Source organism: Ostrea edulis, chromosome 9 (genome assembly GCF_947568905.1).
Source record: "Ostrea edulis chromosome 9, xbOstEdul1.1, whole genome shotgun sequence".
In the NCBI taxonomy this organism is placed as follows: domain Eukaryota; kingdom Metazoa; phylum Mollusca; class Bivalvia; order Ostreida; family Ostreidae; genus Ostrea; species Ostrea edulis.
In genome coordinates this window covers 33,559,769-33,577,383 of record NC_079172.1, presented here as the reverse complement: position 1 = coordinate 33,577,383, position 17,615 = coordinate 33,559,769, and the positions used below count along the sequence as shown (strand labels likewise).

Below are 17,615 nucleotides of genomic sequence, written 5' to 3'. Positions count from 1 at the left end.
GTAACTAGATCTAATGTAATTAGACTTACAAGTGATGTAACTAGAACTAATGTAATTAGACTTACCAGTGATGTAACTAGATCTAATGTAATTAGACTTACCAGTGATGTAACTAGAACTAATGTAATTAGACTTACCAGTGATGGAACTAGAACTAATGTAATTAGACTTACAAGTGATGTAACTAGAAGTAATGTAATTAGACTTACCAGTGATGTAACTAGAAGTAATGTAATTAGACTTACCAGTGATGTAACTAGAACTAATGTAATTAGACTTACCAGTGATGTAACTAGAACTAATGTAATTAGACTTACCAGTGATGTAACTAGATCTAATGTAATTAGACTTACCAGTGATGTAACTAGAACTAATGTAATTAGACTTACCAGTGATGTAACTAGAAGTAATGTAATTAGACTTACCAGTGATGTAACTAGAAGTAATGTAATTAGACTTACCAGTGATGTAACTAGATCTAATGTAATTAGACTTACCAGTGATGTAACTAGAAGTAATGTAATTAGACTTAACAGTGATGTAACTAGAAGTAATGTAATTAGACTTACCAGTGATGTAACTAGAAGTAATGTAATATGACTTACCAGTGATGTAACTAGAAGTAATGTAATTAGACTTACCAGTGATGTAACTAGAACTAATGTAATTAGACTTACCAGTGATGTAACTAGATCTAATGTAATTAGACTTACAAGTGATGTAACTAGAAGTAATGTAATTAGACTTACCAGTGATGTAACTAGAAGTAATGTAATTAGACTTACCAGTGATGTAACTAGAAGTAATGTAATTAGACTTACCAGTGATGTAACTAGAAGTAATGTAATTAGACTTACCAGTGATGTAACTAGAAGTAATGTAATTAGACTTACCAGTGATGTAACTAGAACTAATGTAATTAGACTTACCAGTGATGTAACTAGAAGTAATGTAATTAGACTTACCAGTGATGTAACTAGAAGTAATGTAATTAGACTTACCACTTGGATGACCAGAGGATCCCACTGGGTTGGAGTTGGCCTTTCCGAGTTTGGCTCTTTGTGCTTTATCCCCCAAAACATTCTCAGATTTATTCTGTAAGGAAACAGAAATTTTATTTACTGACTAGTTTGCATTCATAAATAACTGTACAAATATATTGTTTAATTGTATATTTAGATTTCTGATTAACATACATTATAACATGTAAAATTTTAAAATTGTATACATAAATTAATTTCTAAGGACAGTTACTTAAGAAATGAATGTGACTCGTAACGCTGGCTCACATCACGCACGTTAGCGCTTCATGAAAAGTATGCCGTTGTAAAATGTTGCAGTTCATAATCTCATGTACATGTATTTTCAAAAATAACATATTTTATATTTACATTCTACATTTATTTCTGTCTGAATTCCCAGCCATTAAATTACAAATACTTTGTAAAGATTCATTGTTCACAAATGCATTGCATTCATGAGGAAATGGCCATAATCTCAATTTGTAAAGATATCGAAGGCAAAAACATTGGAAATGTAAATATTTTCAAATGTTTACAATAGCCACAGCTAACATGTTTAAATGTGTGGGTTTAATTCTGTAGTCAATTAATTTCTAATGTATCACAATATTTCAATGAAACCGAACAAAAGAAGCACTATGAGAAGAAATGATTAAAATCTATAAATTTGTAACCAATGAAATGATTGTTTTCAAGAACCAAAGCAATTAATGTTGAGTTAGTATGTAAAAGAATATAACACCCTAAATCTGAACATTTTGTCAAGAAATCAATTCCCAGCCTCAAAAGCTAATCATTTAATTTCCAGCAAAATCTCAGGACATCGAGGTTTATCGTTCAATAATTCTGATAAGGAATTTATTACTATTCTAGAATTATGGTGTTTTTAAAGTCCACAAAGTAACAGATGTTCAGCCATTAATTGCACCTTAATGTCAAGGTAAAAAATCTCCAATAAACCTCTTTACAAAACACTAGTTTTTTTTCCCCCTTCCATTTTCTTTTCCTTTATATTGAATGGTTTTTTGGTTCTTTTCTTCCTTCTATTTTTTTTAATAAGAAGTGGGGTAATTGTTATTTTAATAAATCTACTTCAGCATCATGTGCAATGTTTCTTCTCAACTCTCAGCTTCAGGGCAAAAGTTCAGTTCTTAGGTCAGACAAAGCAGCATAATGTCCCTTGAATCAGTCATTACTGGTCATACTTCACCGTCTCACAATCTCCCACTCAGAACATGGCTGATTATAAGAAACTTCATCAGGAGGGACAGACTCACAAGTTACCACTGATCATAATTACCAGACATTTTTTTACACTGATTTAATGTGCACAGGTTGTCAATTTTCCTGAGAAATTATTGATTTCTGGTTAACTTAGTGACAGGGAAGCCTGGATAAGACTCCCATTACACAGATATCCCTAATCTGCTGATCAGATCCGACTTCAACACGATTCCAATTTCCATTATGGCAGTTAAACTTGCATTATCCGACACTGGTGTAGATTTGACTTGCAGCCTATAAAATATATTATTTCTGACAAGCTTATCTGAGTTTCTAATTGGCAATACTTTATAACCTCCATCTTCTCTGTGCTGCTGATTAATCATATTTAAATTATATTTTCCTGAGAGAGAGAGAGAGAGAGAGAGAGAGAGAGAGAGAGAGAGAGAGAGAAAGAAAGAGAGCTGTTCTTAATTAAGATCCTTCAATGACACTTCTTCAAGCAAATCACCAGTGTTTGACTACTACATGGGGATCACATTCTCGTAATCTAACCCCTTGTCTCACAGTTTCCACACTTTTCTAGTTTAGTTTTGACTTCACATAGGTGCTTGTCCTTTTTGATGGGTCTACTTCAAAGTTCAGAACCCCTTCTCAAGAAAGCACAAATTGAAAGCTTAAATCAGAAACACCACTGTTATATTTACACAATTTAACTTAATCCTCCAAGCATTCATTAAAATAATTGGTTCAAAATGGCAGACAATGTTTAATTGTAACCAAAAACATAACAAGCCACATATTTTCAAACAGATCTAATTGAGTGTCTGTTTGAAGAAAAAAAAATTCAGTTTTATTTACTCAGATGAAAGGATTACTCAATGTGATCAAAAACACTAGCTGCCTTTCCATGCACAGCTTTTTCCCAGCTCTTTTTCTACTCCATTCTCATTTCATGTCCCTCCATGGCCTTCCCCACACTCCCAACCCCTAGTCATGTGGGTAACAATGAATATGCCACATCTTGAAACATTCCCTCCCCATCTCAAAGTGCTGGTGAGGTACATGCACATTATGAATGTCTGTGTGTTTGTCTGTCCTGCTTTGTGTACAGACTGACAGGAAGAAACGAAAAAGCATAAGCAATATACCCCACCAATGGAATGTCCAAATCTAAGAGTGAAGGACATGCAGACAAGGTCAGGGGGTGAATATGCTAAATTCTAGGGGTATTTTTTAATAGTTTTAATCATTAAGAAATTCAATGATCTTATTAAGTCAGCTCTGATGGCACTTAAATAGCATCACATCAAAGTCTTCCCCCTGGGGTCTTCCAAAAATATCTTGTTTTAACTCATGCAACTCAGAAAGTAATCAATTATTTTGTACAGGGTAATGTTGCATATAATTTAGCATCGAATATCAGCAGAGTATGAAAACACTGCTGCCAGCCTCCACTATAAACAGGACTATTCCCAAGGAGAGGATCTCTGTATGGACATGATGAGGGTTTTATTGCAGAATGATGACAAGGGAATCGATACCTCTTCCCCCGTGGAGGAAAATGCACATGATGAAAGAAAAAACAGGAACCTATATATAAACACTTAATGTAACCCAACATCACATTCAACAGAATTTTACTTTTACCATAGAAAACATATCAATTATTTCTACACACTGCACACAAGACTGATTTGTGCCAATATACAATTAATGACATTATGCATATAACCACCACCAAACCTGGAAGCTAGGACTGTGTATGTTGTAGACTTATTATCAGTCATCCTCAGAAAAAAGTTACAGCCAATATTTGAAAACATTGGTCCCCTCCCCCCCAAGTTGTTTCCATTGTATGTTTGTCTACATGAAATCCTTCCAGGATCATCATATTTGCTCTGAATCAATGATTCTATGAATTTGATGCATGTTATTTAATTTAACAAGTCGTTTAATTCTGTCAACATATTTCTTTTTGTTGTCTATTCTAAAACATGTGCTAGCAGAAGGACTAACACATTTCCACATTCTGCTTGCTGCAATTAACCAACTAAATGATGTTGGCCACTGTGACGTATATTGTTAGCTGTCACTGGTCCTGGAATGATTTTAAAGACAAGCATCAAATACAATCTTCTTTTACAAACAAACTGTGTAGGAACAAGACAGAATATTGCCCCCTCCCCTCCCCTAATTTGTTTCTGTTGCCACTTAACCAAAGCCAGACGTGGATAGTCATCAAAGTTTTTCCTAATGACCACTTCCTGACCTGGTAATGTCCAGAGAGAATCCTTCACCTGGTAAACATTTAACGAATGCCACCTGACCACAGCATGTAGAGGTTAAACAACAAGGCAATATAAACAAAAGGGCTCACAGGCCACAATGCTAACATCTGTCAACTATCAAATATGAATGTTGTCTATAAAGCTAAGTATATTATATACAATCATGTATATTAGAATTATTGGTACTAAAGGGACAAACCATGAGATCTGCTCCACCAACCCATTTTGAATTTAAGGGGAGGGGGAGGCGTTACATCATGTGACTGCTAGGTAATTCAGCACACAACGAACTATATATAGGAAGAAAATATGCTGAATTTTCTAATTCATACGTTTTCATCTGGATAGTTTTTAAAATTTAAGTTACAAGCCCTTTTTCGACAAAAAGATTTATTCCCACAGATTGCTTGGGTGCCACAAAATAGACAATATAAAACTGCAGATGAATGACAGGATATTCTGCACGTCAACCATCTGTACAGGTAATTCACAGGCAGCTTATAGGCTGGCCAGGAAGTCTGCATTATACATCTGATTAACACCCAGCGATTATTGAATTACTGCCAGTCGATCTAATTTCCATAACAACACACAAAAGATTTGAGTTTTCCAATGATGTTGCAAAATAAATGTCTTGTTATATGGTTCAATATTTCTTTGTGCAGATAAAAATGAGCACCTCTAAGCAGTCTCTTCATATTGATATAAAACAAAATGTTATCTGAAAATCCATTAAAAAAAATGCAATCAGTTCACAGATATTAACAACTTTGGATAATGTCATTTTGTCAAAGCTGGGTCCATATTGTGGTTAAATTGACATTTAACATATATGACCTTCATGGCATTTAGCTTTCACCTTGACCTTGATTTCACAAACTTAGTATAAAATCTCTATTGCATTGTTCACATACATGATCATAATGTTCAAGTTTTGGACATATGACGGATCGATCAAAATCATTATCGGCTCCTCAATCCTGAGATATAAAATCTATTTTCTTTCTACCTTAAAAATCAACTTGATGTCTTCAGAGGAATCAACAAGCTAAGAATTTCATTGCAAGGCTGGGCTCTGGAAAGGTGGATCCAGGATTATTAGAGGTGAGCTTGTCGAATTAGAAATTCACCCTCTCTAATCATCGATTGATTGACAGATGTTACAGGTAACACATCTCCCTCAGTATATAATCAGCCCCTGAACACCCAGAAAAACAGCCATTTAAATAACTTTTTGAACTCAATCATGTTCTGCATGGGGAAAATTTATGATCTTCACGAGACCTGTAAATCTGTTTTTAAATGATTTCTTGTACCATTTGAAAAGGCTTTTCACTTCCACAACCATGCAGGTTTTGTAATGCTTCTGAATGCATACCTATGCATACCATGTACAAAAAGATTAACAATTTTAAAAATGAAATCTGCATGTTGTGAATGATCAGAGCTGTGTCAATCTGTGAAAGTACCAACGGAAGAGATACTCTGAGCATCCAGTGGTTTGGCAATTTTCAGAAAACAAATTTTAACACCATTTACAAGCTTTGAGCAACAAGGAAACAAAATCAAAATAAATTAGGAATTTGAGCTGTGAAAGCCTCTAGAAACATAATGCACTGGCTCTTCCAAGCAATGAAGCTGGCTCTGAGGTAGGATTTGGACCACTAAGCAATGAGCACGTGGGCAGCTGTGAAAATCAAACACCGATCACGGCCTAATGAGAGCTTTATACCTGTGTCTGTGTTTCCTCGTTCTGGCCACAATGTAGATTAATGTAATGTCTAAAACACCTGTGAGAAACATCTCTGTTCTATTTTCACCGAATTATCTACAACACCTGGATATACATGTACATAGCTAACAAACAAAAATCAACTTGCACATATGCAATAAAATAAGCATCTCATAAATTTGATTTTACCAAACATGATTAGCATACATGCACCAAATTCATCATAGCTTTTTTTCTGTAATAAAGGCAGATTTTTACAGTTTCTTAATGGATTTTACTGTAGTTAGACATGTGCATTTTCAATTAAATCCGAGCAGCATATCCGATCATAAATCTATTTCACATGCAATAAAAAAGAATGAGTCGATGACAGGTGAAATGGGGGGTGGAGAAGGGGAAGCATTGAGTTGTCCATCATCAGCCATCAGCTGGTCATCTCATTACCGTGCAATCAGCACTGACCTCCCTGTTCATTCAGACAATCAATGAGTGGACAATAGAGGCTATTTAAGACCAGACTCAGGATAATGCAGTGGCCATTATGGATGGATGATTAAATTGAGGGACTGGAAGAGATCTATCATCTACAGGTTTGTTCTTCACAGCTGGAGGGAAATTAGGCACTGGGTGATGTTGATGGAAATGTTACACTCAGCAAACACTCTATTATAGGACTCAGTATCAATAGAACACAAGCTAAATGTAAGTATGCAGATAATCCGAGATTCCTGTGATGCTCACCTCTGCTTTTATATTGTCACATGTCACAATAATCAGAGGAATCTCAGATTAGTATGTAAATTGGAATCAATAAAACTTATACACAATCTCAATGAGTCCAGCTTATAGATTATCATCAATAAAACTTATACACAAGCTCAATGAGTCCAGCTTATAGATTATCATCAATAAAACTTATACACAATCCCAATGAGTCCAGCTTATAGATTATCATCAATAAAACTTATACACAAGCTCAATGAGTCCAGCTTATAGATTATCATCAATAAAACTTATACACAATCCCAATGAGTCCAGCTTATAGATTATCATCAATAAAACTTAAACACAAGCTCAATGAGTCCAGCTTATAGATTATCATCAATAAAACTTATACACAAGCTCAATGAGTCCAGCTTATAGATTATCATCAATAAAACTTATACACAAGCTTAATGAGTCCAGCTTATAGATTATCATCAATAAAACTTATATACAAGCCCAATGAGTCCAGCTTATAGATTATCATCAATGCAACTTATATACAAGCCCAATGAGTCCAGCTTATAAATTATTATCAATAAAACTTATATACAAGCCCAATGAGTCTAATAGAGATTATTATCAATACAACTTATAAAAAGCAAAAAGAGTTCAGCCAAAACTAGAAAGCATATATAACTTAAAATATCTTGTAGCTTGCAATTGGTATTGATGGAAATTTTCAACTAAAGACAAAGGAGAGAATTTATGCTTGGAGTCAGTAGCAATCGAATGCTAGCCGTGCTAGAGCTGTTACCTTATCGAAATTGGACTTTATGGAAATTTGACACTAGCCACACAACAGACTGTAAGTTTGGTATTCCAGTAGAAATTTGACACAAGCCATTAAAGGAGCTTCTCGTTTGGTACTCAGATGCTTCAATAATCAGTGTAACAGATGACAGCCATTCCACCACACAATTAATAATGAATTTAGTTTTTTCCCCATTTGACTTTTTTTTAATATTTATAAAGAGAACTTGTTCACTGTTTGTTGAGTATGTAAGGCCTAGTCTGTTCGTGACAGACAGTGTGTCATCTCCAGAACATGTCAGGATTTTAAAATCTCCTTCTGACACCAAATGTCTACCCAATTATTACCTAGTATAGAGTTAAACATTTTACCTTGGTCTGCAGGACCAAACAATGGCACAGAAAATGATAAGAATGGCTAGGAATGCCTCTAAACAAATTATACCCCCAAGAGGCAGCACTTAAACGCAGTGACCTCACCAAATCAATAAATTTAAAACATTAAGACAAGAAAAAGATGTCCCAATATCCTACCCCCTCCCTGTTGTAGACACCGGTACAAAAATGTACATTCATGCTGAGGCTCTGAATAACTGCATTAGAATTGAGAAACCTTCATCAAATCTACTGATCTTGTCTGAAATTTTACAGTTTGCACATTCCATTTTTTAAAAAACATGCAGAATCATCAATTCACAACTTACTATAAAAGTGGAAGATTTCTCAAATTAAATTTCCCTGTAGACTTTTAAAATTAATTCAGATATCTGATGTTTCTGATGGATTGACTGATTGGATATTTCCTTGAATATTTCGACCTACCCCTACCAGTATGTAATAATACCATGGAGAGGAGCCTGAGTACGGTGAAAGAACTTATCTCCAATTCATTTGATTATTCAATAAAATATGTTCAAAACAAAACATATTTACTGGCTTACCTCTACCAGTATGTAATAACATTTATTGACCTACCTCTACCAGTATGTAATAATATTTATCCACAATCCTATAAAACTGAAAGTTGTCATCTTCCTCATCGGCCATTACCACCATAGTTTATGGAATTCAATCGTTTCCCCCAAGGACGGAACAAAAATACTGGTCCAATTGATTATTTGTGTAATTAATACAGCACTAGATGTTCTGGGTACAATACTGAGATGTACAAAGCAATTCATTCACACTGATGAAAGGAATGCAATTTCTCACACAATTATCAGTATTTGTCAACCAAGGCAATATATAGATAATGGTATTTTCACGACACAAGGAGGGTCATTTAGTGTCCACTGGTCAGTTGATAGTCATTGTCTGAAACACTTTTCTCCCCTGTTTTGTTACTACTGCAGAATCCTTTCCCTGTTAACTTCTTGTAAGATTCCAAGGCTTCAATTCATGATCCAATAAAACTTTTGAGTTAAGAGTATCACTTTTTCTTTAAATGTAACTTTTTTTCCATCAGGACCTTGATTTGTAAGACACTCTTTGTGATGCAACAAAACAAGAGAGAGAGAGAGAGAGAGGGAATGTTCTCTGCTAGGTTCCACTTAACACTTCAGCTTCCATGAAAGCCTATAATCCAATCAGCACAGGACTTCACAAGATTGTAAAAAAAAAAAAAAAATTTGGTGTTTAGCTACTCATGTGTAAAATTGATGTGCGCGTGGCTGGCAGCAGACTGCGTTGTGTACTATGAAATTCCTATACGATTCTTCAAAATAATTTTTTGCTGTCCTTGTTAATTCATTGACTAAGACTTTCAGCAGGAAAGGAGGAAATGTCCCTGGCACCGGGGGCTGTCTCTCAGAGTCTGTCTTTCCAGCTGGTGTTCAGTATAAACTGATCACTCTACAAGTTAATCAATATCCCTAGACATGTGACAACTTTCTTGTAAAAGTGTGTCATCTAGTTTAAAACCCCAAACTTAAACAAATAATAAACACAGAACACACTGATGTTATTTTTCACTCATTCACGAATCACCCTGTCAATCTTCTCAAGCTTTTGACACCAAGATTGGGGGATCTCCTACATGGCTTTATAATACCAGGGATACAAGTGGATGAATTTAATCTGCCCTAACAAGGACGACCACGGATATCGGATCTTGCAGGAGCTTTAAGTCTGTGGTCAGCGCCTCCTGATCAATAGTCCAAGACTCCAGAGTTGCCGAGTTTGACAATAGCTACTGGGTTTTCATCCATTAACTCATTTACATAACTTGACATTTCTTCCATAAATTTGAGACATCGTGAAGTGGTCCATATGCAATCAAATAATATCTACTGCAGATATCAGTAAATTATGGGGGTGCAACAGGAAGCCAAATTTCCTTTTTTCAACCACACTTACAAATGCATCACTGAACAAAATCTGTGTTATCTCCATTATGAGTGTTTATAAAAAATAAAATTAAAAACATGATAGATATCTTTCTTCCCATGCTGAATAAAGACGAGGGAGTTCGGGTTCACCTTGCAGGTGCACGTACATGAAGGATCCCAGGTGAGATATTAATTGCCACAATAGTCCTCTATTGAAGGCCCTGTAGATAATTATACCCTCTCCCTGTCTACAACAGACCTCTGATGATGGGAGGTGTGTGCTGGCTATACTTTATTACCACAAGGTAAACCTCATATTCCTACACATCTAGGCACCACCTGCTTATCCCTGCACAGTCAGCCTAATTAACCCCCAAGTTCAGTTTCTGAAATGTCCAGAGCTTCTCAACAATTTCTCAATAACTGCTAGAGAGTACACATCGACACAGGTCTTACATCACCTGCCTGCCCCTGCATAGCAAATCCCAAAGTACACATCAAGTTTACACACAGTAACCCTAATTTTAATGTCCAGTCTTCAGTTTTAACTCAAACACCACCTGTCCCTCCTACACAGAGTAACCCCAATTCTAATGTCCAGTCTCTATCGTTAATTCATCCACCACCTGCCCTCCGAGTGCATTTGTGTAGATGATTCTACTCCATGCCAGATATCCTGTGTTTTTCTCCTGGTCACTGATTTCCCCTTCATCCCATAAACAATAGATGATCCTGTGGGCTCTGCTTCAGAGATTAATTATAATTGGTTTATAACACTGACTTTTGATAAAGATTGTTTTCTTTGAACTCTAATCCATATAGCTTCATTAATTGCCAGATGTAACTTAAATCTTCCTGTCTGTTTTCACCCCTGTCGGTTACTTTGTTGGAGTTCGACCATTCTACTGAGAAATCTTGTCCAACCTATGTATATACATTGCTAAAAGCCTGTATTTCCTACAAAATTTCCCTTTGAAACCATCTTTTGAATTATTTCTGCATTATTCACAAATCTTTACTTGAAAATTCAATGGAAACACATTACCCAAAAATTGAAGTCTTTCAAAAAACTTAATTTTATTTGTGCATTTCATACATGTGTATTAATGACCGATTTTCATTGTAATAAAAAAATCCCACATACACACAGTAAAGTCCTACTTCATTTGATTCTATGACCTGTAGCAAGTGCTACATGTAATAAAGGTCACAAGATCAAATCATTTAATGGACATTCCGATTACCACCAAGACACTTTTCATTTTCATCAAGAGTAAAAAACAATAAAATATGTTCTATAGGACACATATTTCAATTTTATAGATCAAGAACTTTAAAAGATCACCAGAAAATTTGCTTACTTACATACAGAAAAAAATTGGGACTACGATTTCACTTTGAGAGATCAAGAACTTTGAAAGATCGAAGTTCCAGCCATCTAAAGTCACCTGAACAATTCATTATTGGCTACACATTGATTTCTTAAGAGTACGACTTAGAGCCTTTTTTTCTTTTCTTTCATTGCAATAATCAAAGAAATAAAAAAAGACTAATGTCATGAAATATTGATTTGTGCGTCAAGACATTCTCAGGAGCTGATGCAATACATCAGAATAAAGACATTGTCATGCTTGTACATTTTCTACAGGCTGATTTTTCATGAAATTCCTGGTTGGAGCCATTCCCAATATGATGAATAAATGCAGTGGTTTCGGAAACTGGCACCACTTTATAACTGCTTCTATACCACTGTTCTTATAGCACTATAGGAGTGTACTTATATCACTGTAGGAGTGTACCTATAGCACTGTAGGACTGTACCTATATCACTGTAGGAGTGTATCTATATCACTATAGGAGTGTATATCACTGTAGGAGTGTATCTACATCACTGTAGGACTGTACCTATAACACTGTAGGACTGTACCTATAGTATTGTAGGACTGTACCTATATCACTGTAGGACTGTATCTATAACACTGTAGGAGTGTATCTATATCACTGTAGGACTGTATCTATATCACTGTAGGACTGTACCTATATCACTGTAGGAGTGTATCTATATCACTATAGGAGTGTATATCACTGTAGGAGTGTATCTACATCACTGTAGGACTGTACCTATAACACTGTAGGACTGTACCTATAGTATTGTAGGACTGTACCTATATCACTGTAGGACTGTATCTATAACACTGTAGGAGTGTACCTATTGCACTGTAGGAGTGTATCTACATCACTGTAGGACTATACCTATAACACTGTAGGACTGTACCTATAGTATTGTAGGACTGTACCTATATCACTGTAGGACTGTATCTATAACACTGTAGGAGTGTATCTATATCACTGTAAGACTGTATCTATATCACTGTAGGACTGTACCTATATCACTGTAGGAGTGTATCTATATCACTATAGGAGTGTATATCACTGTAGGAGTGTACCTATATCACTGTAGGACTGTACCTATAACAATGTAGGAGTGTACCTATTGCACTGTAGGAGTGTATCTACATCACTGTAGGAGTGTACCTATAACACTGTAGGACTGTACCTATAACAATGTAGGAGTGTACCTATTGCACTGTAGGAGTGTATCTACATCACTGTAGGACTGTACCTATAACACTGTAGGACTGTACCTATAGTATTGTAGGACTGTACCTATATCACTGTAGGACTGTATCTATAACACTGTAGGAGTGTATCTATATCACTGTAGGACTGTATCTATATCACTGTAGGACTGCACCTATATCACTGTAGGAGTGTACCTATAACACTGTAGGAGTGTACCTATTGCACTGTAGGAGTGTATGTACATCACTGTAGGACTGTATCTATATCTCTGTAGGACTGTACCTATAACACTGTCGGAGTGTACCTATTGCACTGTAGGACTGTACCTACATCACTGTAGGAGTGTACCTATAACACTGTAGGAGTGTACCTATTGCACTGAAGGAATGTACCTATATCACTGTAGGAGTGTACCTATAACACTGTAGGAGTGTATCTACATCACTGTAGGACTGTATCTATATCACTGTAGGACTGTACCTATAACACTGTAGGAGTGTACCTATTGCACTGTAGGACTGTATCTACATCACTGTAGGAGTGTATCTATATGACTGTAGGACTGTACCTATAACACTGTAGGAGTGTACCTATAACACTGTAGGAGTGTACCTATAACACTGTAGGACTGTATCTATATCACTGTAGGAGTGTACCTATAGTATTGTAGGACTATCTATATCACTGTAGGACTGTACCTATAACACTGTAGGACTGTACCTATAACACTGTAGGAGTGTACCTATAACACTGTAGGAGTGTACCTATAGTATTGTAGGACTGTATCTATATCACTGTAGGAGTGTATCTATAACACTGTAGGAGTGTATCTATAACACTGTAGGACTGTACCTATAACACTGTAGGACTGTACCTATAACACTGTAGGAGTGTACCTATAACACTGTAGGACTGTACCTATAACACTGTAGGAGTGTACCTATAACACTGTAGGGGCGTACCTATAGTATTGTAGGACTGTACCTATATCACTGTAGGACTGTACCTATAACACTGTAGGACTGTACCTATAACACTGTAGGAGTGTACCTATAGCACTGTAGGACTGTATCTATAACACTGTAGGACTGTACCTATAACACTGTAGGGGCGTACCTATAGTATTGTAGGACTGTATCTATATCACTGTAGGAGTGTACCTATAGAATTGTAGGACTGTACCTATATCACTGTCTATAACACTGTAGGACTGTACCTATAACACTGTAGGAGTGTATCTATAACACTGTAGGAGTGTACCTATAGTACTGTAGGACTGTATCTATAACACTGTAGGAGTGTACCTATAACACTGTAGGACTGTACCTATAACACTGTAGGACTGTACCTATAACACTGTAGGACTGTACCTATAACACTGTAGGAGTGTACCTATAGCACTGTAGGACTGTATCTATAACACTGTAGGAGTGTACCTATAACACTGTAGGACTGTATCTATATCACTGTAGGAGTGTATCTATTGCACTGTAGGAGTGTATCTACATCACTGTAGGACTGTACCTATAGTATTGTAGGACTGTACCTATATCACTGTAGGAGTGTACCTATAACACTGTAGGACTGTACCTATAACACTGTAGGAGTGTACCTACATCACTGTAGGACTGTACCTATAGTACTGTAGGAATGTACCTGAGACACACACACACACCCCCCCCACCCCACCTTGAGAGTGGGTTGATATCAAGTTGTTCTGGTCTTGGATCAGCGGCCCAGTTCGAGTTGCTGGGGGTAGATGTTTGTGAAGGTAACAATTCTTCATGATAGATGACCCTCATTACCTTCGATCACCCATCTCTCATCAATTATCAGTTTATCTGTATCTGCACATTTCTCCGATGTTCTCCTGTCTCCTAGTTCTAGGTTATATTCTGATAGATTCATAGTGACATGCAAACACAGACATTATCTTAAAGGAATTACACAGAATCAACAGGGTTGATATAAACTATGTACCTGCCTGTCTTACCCAACTCCGAGAATTTCATTTAAAGAGCTTCTTCAGTTTTGTAACTTAATTTTAGGAAGTACATTTTTAATTTCTACATGGAAGGGGATTTATGGAATTAAAAAGAAAACAGTTGGTCATAGCTTGTTATTAAGCTACAGTGTGTTAAACTTAACCTTTTTACACTTAAAATTTACGATTTAATCACAAACTTATTCTGTCTGTGATATCAACAAAACATAAGCAGTGCATCGAACTAATACAATCTTGTCCTCTAACAAATAAAGATATATAGATGTTCAATGACCGTAGAGACTTTTTGCACTAATCGTAAAATATAAAAAAAAAATATCACCATATACAATGTGAGAGTTCAGAACAAATTGGGAGTATTGTCAGTTTTCAATTTGCAAAAAAGTTTCAAAGTCTTGCCTCAAAATTGAAGATGGAACTTGAAAAAAGTGGGGGTTACAGGTCAAATCTTTTATTCATTGGCCAAAGTATTGAATTTTGAAACATAAATTTTCCGTTTAATCAATTTAGACATTTTTGATAATGTGTTCCTTTTTGGAAAAATATATTAAATAAAGTAATGAATTTACAACATCTGAATTAGTTTCAAGTCTTCACTTCTTGTACCATAAATTACAAAATCGAAACGCATGTCTAGGGGTATTAATGTCGACGATGGATACGGTAAATGCGTGCAGATTTAGAACTTTTTTATATTATAATAAACAATCCTTCCACCACAAATTGTATTCCTTTCCAAAACCTTTTAAAATTTGAACTGACATATAAATTTTCAACTGGATATATTTAAGTAATAAAAGACTTTTGTATAATGTCTGGACCAATGAAATAAGTATTTGACCACAATGTAAGGTAGTTTTGGAATCTTTTTTCTGCATTGAAGAGACAAAGTACAGTGGCATAGAAAATATAATCTGAAAAATATCCAAACTTCCTTTTCATTTAAATAAAGACTTCTTATAGTCTAAGTCAGAGTAGACAACCTTTAATTAACCTTAGAATCGAGTCGGTGGAATATATAAAGGTGATCAGTGAAAGAAATGTACTTCTTACAAGCTTTCCCCTTTTGTTTTTAGAAATTTTTAGACCATTTCTGAGTTCTGATCAAGATAGAATATAATAATTTATCAAACCTCCAATAAAGGAGAAAAATAGTTCATCACACGCTATCAGAATCAATGCATAGTTAGAAACCCATAGTGGGTCTCAGGTCAGTCTAAAAAGACTTGCTTTCGTGACCTCCCATAGGACACAAGGACGAAAAAATTCACAGAAAGGTGTGTCCAATCCACATCTGTTTATAGGCTGCCATTGCTGTCAGACAACCATTAGACATTACCCACACTTCAAGCTGTTGGTATCCATAAAACACAGCAATGCTATGTGAAATCTGCCTGTAAACTAAATAAACTACAACAGCTTCTGAGGGAAGCTATCTCTGACATGATGAAGAAAAGAGACACATTTGTATCTATCAAAATGCAAGGTGATAAAAGCATTGTCTATCGGGGCTTTGTGTTTACATGTTGACATTGCTCAGAATCCAAAGAAAGACAAAAGTGCTCATAGTCCATGATATTTCATTATAGTACAACATAATCATAGAATGATGAAAGAGTATAAAGTCTATGGTATTTTAATTGTAGTACACCATAATTATAGAATGATGAAAGGACTATGAGTCCATGATATTTTATCATAGTACAACAGAATTAGAGAATGGTAAGGTCCAGAGGCCATGGTATTTAATTATTGTACAACACTATCAATGATCAACATTTTTTCATGGGCACACCACCATCATACTTGCCTTTGTTTTACCTTTGAATGCATAATGAATGGTTTTTTGGGGGACTATCAGTAAGTCAAATAAGGTTATGCATATTAATGGACAGTGGCTATCACAGTACCACTAGTATATATGAGGAGATAAGAGACTGAGACTTTTATTTAGTACAGACATAGGACAGCCCAAACCATGTGGTTCATTTTTCTGACGCACGTAAACCTGCTGAAAGCAGTTGGGGGATCTGGAGTTTGGTCGCACCTGCACCATACAGACAATATTGCTCTGTGATTGGTGAAATAGACATATATTAGTCCCATTATTAAGGAACACATGCAAAATCCTTGTCGTGCAAAAAATTCTGGAGTTTAGAACATAAAAGGCATATTGTGGCCACCCAAATTCTCACAAGCTGTCCCAAATTTGTCACAAATGCCATGTTGTTGTGACACTTGAATCAATATATACTGAAAAAAACCCAGATTTCATCAGCATATCAAAAACTAATCCTTCTTCTTCATTAAAATGTTCTCTGATTAATGTAAGGTGAATTTCATACAACTGTGCATCAGTAACACCCATCTTTTGCGATCACTTGATGCACAATTCTCTCTCAGATTTCATACAATTCATTTATCCTCCCTTTCCTTTATGCATTTTAAAATCCCAAAACAAAGCATGACCAATTTTCTAAAGTTTGATCAATTACTTTAATTTTCAAATTGTTATACCACAACTAGCTATCATGACACACACACACACAAACACATATTTCTGGAAGAAAAATCCCAGCAAATCATGCCCACAATTTAACAAATTTCTTAAATCAACCTGAAGCATACCAAACATCTCTTCACTACAGAGAGTGCTCATCTGGTAATCATGGATTTTAATGAAATCTGCTCACTTTGATTATCACGGCAACCCAGTGAAGCAGAAAGAAGAGATGTGGGCCAGATGTGGAAACAGCCCCCTCCATAGAGCCATAATAACCCCCGAATGCCTGTGGTAATCAGCCATTTTTTATTATAGGTAATAATAGACTAGATATAACCATAATCTGGATTGTCTTCTGACACTTTGTTTATAATTTTACAACATGCCAGAAGAGAATTCCCATCAGCCTTATG

The 17,615-nt window shown here is 35.7% G+C and overlaps 1 protein-coding gene across 12 annotated transcripts in view; it reads right to left on the bottom strand.

Annotated features, from left to right (window-relative positions):
• The window catches only part of LOC125657510 (mitogen-activated protein kinase kinase kinase kinase 4-like), a 79,509-nt gene that overhangs the window by 17,908 nt on the left and 43,986 nt on the right, over positions 1-17,615 (bottom strand). For all 12 annotated transcript variants that reach the window (XM_056150319.1, XM_056150326.1, XM_056150327.1 and 9 more), the window contains one exon: positions 1,002-1,095. In XM_056150319.1, coding sequence (XP_056006294.1) covers positions 1,002-1,095 — 94 coding nt within the window. The remainder of the gene's footprint in view (positions 1-1,001; positions 1,096-17,615) is intronic.